Source organism: Lycium ferocissimum, chromosome 7 (genome assembly GCF_029784015.1).
Source record: "Lycium ferocissimum isolate CSIRO_LF1 chromosome 7, AGI_CSIRO_Lferr_CH_V1, whole genome shotgun sequence".
NCBI classification, from domain to species: Eukaryota; Viridiplantae; Streptophyta; class Magnoliopsida; order Solanales; family Solanaceae; genus Lycium; species Lycium ferocissimum.
In genome coordinates, this window is record NC_081348.1 from 42,075,041 (window position 1) to 42,080,748 (window position 5,708).

The window sequence follows — 5,708 nt, forward strand, 5'->3', positions numbered from 1 at the left end:
TAATTAAACTATTAGTATTATGTTTGTCGTTAATTCATCAAATCAAAATCAACTAGTCGGAGTTAGGTAATATTTGATTTCCTTATGCCACTTTTCCCGCAGAAATTGGGGCCATTCAGACACATAAGCGAATCTCGTCAACAAGTCCAACTTTCTCGGCGACAAAATCATATCTAAAATTCCCAAACATGTGAAATTTCAAAAGAATGACAACAGAGCATGCGGTGCAGTAAATGAGATTGTTACCCGCTAATTAGAGGTGTCGGGTTCGATTCTTGAATATGAAAAATTTTCTAGTAGGGAGGGCTTCACGATGCGAATTCAAATTAATCGGAGTTCAATGCGAATATTCGAATACTAAATTTGAAAAAAAATAGAAATTTAAAAAGAATGAGTAAGTATTAAAAAAGTCCCTAGCTATAATATTTTATTCAAATTAAATACGAGCAACGGAACTAAAAGGACAATAGTCCCTTCTATAACACACCAACCTTGTCAGTAAACTAATCACTCTCACACTTTACTCTTCTTCTCTTTCAAACCCTACTCTGTTTTCCTCTCATGGCTTCACTTCTCATACTAATTCTCTTCACTACAATACCCTTTTTATTGCCCAGTTCAGCTGAACCGGCACTTAAAACATACATATTCCGAGTCGACAGTTTCTCTAAACCAGCGGTTTTCCCAACTCATTACCACTGGTACAGCTCAGAGTTCACTGAACCGGTCAACATCCTTCATGTATACGACAACGTTTTTCATGGTTTCTCGGCTTCTTTAACTCCTTCTCAAGCTGCTTCAGTACTTCAACATCCTTCAATTCTTGCAACTTTTGAGGATCACCTGAGACAACTTCATACAACAAGGTCACCTCAGTTTCTTGGTTTAAGAAACCAGAAAGGTTTATGGTCGGAATCAGATTATGGTTCCGATGTAATTGTCGGTGTTTTAGATACTGGAATTTGGCCGGAACGAAGGAGCTTTTCGGATCTGAATTTGGGGCCCGTTCCGACCCGTTGGAAAGGAGTTTGCGAAACTGGAGATAAGTTCACTGCCCAAAATTGCAATAGGAAGATTATTGGTGCTCGGTTTTTCTCTAAAGGACATGAAGCCGCACCTGGATTTGGTACTATTGGTGGTGGAATTAATGATACCGTTGAGTTTAAATCGCCTAGAGATGCTGATGGACATGGGACCCACACGGCGTCTACAGCTGCTGGAAGACATGCTTTTCGAGCTAGCATGTCTGGTTATGCGTCAGGTAGCAGCTCCTCCTCTATTTATAATAGTACGAAACATATTTAACTCAAAACAGGAAAACATATTAAATACTAACTATGCATGAATTAAAATATCAAATCTTAACCAATTTTGATTTCCTGCAACTGTGAATTATTTTTCCAACAGGTATTGCTAAAGGTGTTGCTCCTAAAGCTCGATTAGCTGTTTATAAAGTTTGCTGGAAAAATTCTGGTTGTTTCGATTCCGATATCCTTGCTGCTTTTGATGCTGCTGTTTCCGATGGCGTTGATGTAATTTCAATCTCAATTGGGGGTGGTGATGGAATTTCGTCACCTTACTATCTCGATCCAATTGCTATCGGAGCTTATGGAGCTGTTTCTAGAGGGGTATTTGTATCTTCATCAGCTGGAAATGATGGTCCAAATGGAATGTCAGTTACCAACTTGGCGCCTTGGTTGACTTCTGTTGGAGCTGGCACAATCGACAGGAATTTCCCCGCTGAAGTAATTCTCAGCGATGGAAGGAAGCTTTCTGGCGTATCATTATATGCCGGAAAGCCACTGAATGGGAAAATGTATCCCATAGTGTACCCTGGGAAATCAGGTGTACTGTCTGCTTCGCTTTGTATGGAAAATTCACTTGATCCTCATTTAGTTAGAGGTAAAATTGTGATCTGCGATCGCGGTAGTAACCCACGTGTTGCGAAGGGAATGGTTGTTCATAAAGCTGGGGGTGTTGGGATGATCCTTGCTAATGGTGCATCAAATGGTGAAGGTCTTGTTGGTGATGCTCATTTGATACCAACTTGTGCTGTTGGTGCTGATGAAGGTGATGCAATTAAGTCGTATATAGCGAAGAATCCAAAAGCATCGGCAACAATCAATTTCCACGGGACTGTAATTGGAGTGAAACCGGCTCCAGTTGTGGCATCATTTTCCGGTAGAGGACCAAATGGTCTCAACCCAGAAATTCTAAAGCCTGACCTTATAGCTCCTGGAGTTAACATTTTAGCTGCATGGACTGATGCTGTTGGTCCAACTGGTCTTGATTTGGACAATCGAAAAGCAGAATTCAATATACTTTCAGGTATGAGTGTCAAATAGATAGGTTAAAATGGGCTAAGTTAATAAATTGTGGTTCGTTACTTTGATTGAAATAAGCTTAAAGCGGGTGATAATTCAACCTGCCCAATTCTTACTAAATTTAAATTTCTTTATTTGTTCATTTACATGACTTTTTAAATACCTAATGATATTATTTTTTCGTTATCATGGTTATATATAGCAATATCAAATAACAAAACATATCTTTCTCAAAAATGTTTTGGGAAGGTTTCAATTTGAATTACGTATCAGTCCAATTTTTAAATAAGCTGAGCTAATAAATGGGTGAATTATGTTTTCGTGAGCTAATTTTATCGCCATACTTTCAGGCACTTCAATGGCTTGCCCTCATGTAAGTGGTGCAGCGGCCTTGTTAAAATCTGCTCACCCTGATTGGAGTCCAGCAGCAATAAGATCTGCAATGATGACCACAGCTAACCTTGTCGACAACAGATTACACCCAATGACCGATGAAGCCACCGGAAAACCAGCTACGCCATACGATTATGGTGCAGGACACTTAAACCTGGATCTCGCATTAGATCCAGGGCTAGTATACGATTTAGCAAACGAAGACTACGTAAGCTTCTTATGTGCTATCGAATACGGTCCAAAGACAATTCAGGTGATCACTAAATCACCAGTAAATTGTCCGATGAGGAAGCCATTGCCTGAGAATTTGAACTACCCATCAATAGCAGCATTGTTTTCAACCGCATCACGAGGGGTTTCAAGCAAGACATTTTTCAGGACAGTGACGAATGTGGGCGATGCGAATGCAGTGTACAGAGTGAAAATTGAGGCACCGAAAGGGGTGACTGTAAGTGTAAAGCCGGTGAAATTGGTGTTCACGGAGAAGGTGAGGAAATTGAGTTACTACGTGACTATAACGGTCGACGGTAAGAATTTGGTCTTGAATGATTCAGGTGCAGTTTTCGGGTCACTTTCTTGGGTTGATGGAAAGCATGTGGTTCGGAGCCCCATTGTAGTAACCCAAATGAGTCCATTGTAAATTGTAAATTAATCTGGATCTTGTTGTTTTGATCGAGATTTATGGGTAAATGGGTATGGTAAAATGGATAGATGTGCTAATCACACTATCACAGAGCATTATATCAATCAGTAGATTCTATAGAGTGGGCTTTTAAGTTTATATAACCTTTGTTTATTTTGGCTTTAGAGTTGGAAAAAACTAGAATAGAACCTGGGGTTTTGTTTTTAATTTTTTATATTCTAACTTTTTGTAGTTTTTTCCTTCTCTGCTAAGGGATCAATAGTCGTTTATTTTTATTTTTGCCTTTCCAATTGACTCTATGTCACAATGTGTGCTATGTATGATCTTATAGAAAGCTTTAATGAAAGATCAATATCTTTGTTATAATACTGTGGTCAACACGCTCAATGAGGTACGCTGAAGAAGTTTTTTCCTTTCTTTTCGCTGATATATACTTAGCTCACTGAACTAATGAGCGCCAAAAATTAAAGATTAACCTAAAAGAAGGTTATTTGTGCAAATGTGCTCTGCACTATTTTAAAAGAGTGAATTTCGCCTTTATATAAAAAGTGGCTGGATGTTTTTATTTTATTTTTACATACATTGTACATTCAAAGCAAACAAAATCTACGGAGCTGCTTGAAAGAAGGTTATTTGTGCGAATTCCCTGTACTATCTATTATACTACTATTCCAAAGCATTAATATGGGACAAAATGGGTGGACCAAAAATAGGGCCTATATATGCAGGAAACATGTAGGCCGCCCATAATTAGTTTAATGATAGGCCCGGCTCAATTATTTGCTTCCCGGTGCTTTGAAATAATAATGGAGATAGGAAAACGTAGGTGAAAATCAAATCTCACACCTTTAATATATTGTAAAACAATATTTACATTTTCGTAGCTAATTACTGTATTCGAAAAATAAATTCTAAAAACGGCCTAAATTTATAATTCATGAATACAACGAATAAAAATTTTTGAAGATTTACGTATTCAAGTCATGTATTCAACTTTTTTTACGGCAAATGTATTCATCTACGCTACTTTTATATCTAAAACCGATTGTATAAAAAAAAAAATTTCAAAATTAAATACGAAATTTTGCACTAAAAAATTAATGAATACACTAAAAAGCTGAATACAAAGAAATAAATTTCACTATATTCAAAACACGTTATTTGAGAAAATAAAATTAAAATTTAGGAATACGAGAAATTTTCAAATTTTTTTTTTAAATTCGGAGTTGAGAGAAAAAAAGAGAGGACGAACAATATACAACCACGGCCAACAGAACATAATATTCTTTTCCTTTTAAGAGAGAGAGCGAGAGAGATAGAGAGAGAAGTCAAGTTAAATCAACCTATTTCACACAAATCGTTATAAGGGTCGTTTAAAATCGGAAAAAGATGACGGGAGCCCCGGCTCAAAATGTTATTTATTAAACGTGTTTAAATGTTTTTTTTTAGTAAAAAAATTATGGGATAAATTTAAATAGCTTTTATAAATCTACGCATAATCCTTGAAATAATAATGGAGATAGGAAAACGTAGGTGAAAATCTTCCACCTTTAATATATTGTAAAACTTACTAATCTCTCTCAACTTTTATACAAGTTGAAGAAAAATATATTTCGGTTATATCTCGCATTTTTTTAAATATAAAATGAAATATGGTTAATTGTTTAAGAAAAAATATAAAGTTGTAGTTAAATCAACCTATTTCACACAAATATACAATGAACAAATTTTTTTTAAAAAAAAAATTATGGGAAATATATCGAAAAATAGAAATATAATGAAATAAATTGTTTAGAAATATACATAAATGAACTACACAAATACTTTAAAATACAGCGAAATACAAAAATCGTGAAAACAAAGTGTAGTAAAAATAGGCTCTATATTTGGAACATTCACTATATTTACACAAAAAAAAAGATAAATACATTGAAATACAACGAAATAATATACTGAAAAGTACTAAAAATTAAATATACTGTTTGTTAATACACAGAAATATCTTTGAAACATTTTATCAAACACTTGGTGGGCATGAAGCTCCACAACTCTCATCAATGGTGTTCTCATGGGAAAGAAGCGAGTTGTCTCAGATTGCTACAAAAAGGATGTTATCCGGAGATAAAGACTTTCAATTGGACTAATTAATAAAGCTTCACTCCGTCGTCCTTCACCGTTGTTAGAGCTCTTTTCTTCACTCCGTCGTCGACCATGACTCTTTTTAATAAAGCTTCACTCCGTCGTCGACCATGACTGCTGCTACTCTTTGTAGGATTCTTCTGATTTGTAAGAGAAAATGAGATCTAGGGTAGGTGATAGAACAGAGAGAGAAAGAGGGGTGAGGGAGA

The 5,708-nt window shown here is 35.9% G+C and overlaps 1 protein-coding gene across 1 annotated transcript; it reads left to right on the forward strand.

The window, feature by feature from the left end:
* The first annotated feature begins 472 nt into the window (after nt 1-472).
* LOC132065145 (subtilisin-like protease SBT1.6) lies at nt 473-3,726 on the forward strand. Its single transcript, XM_059458399.1, has 3 exons — nt 473-1,261; nt 1,408-2,328; nt 2,675-3,726. Exons 1-3 carry the CDS (start codon nt 562-564, stop codon nt 3,355-3,357), a joined length of 2,304 nt encoding a protein of 767 aa, XP_059314382.1. The 5' UTR covers nt 473-561; the 3' UTR covers nt 3,358-3,726.
* Nucleotides 3,727-5,708: the final 1,982 nt, after the last annotated feature.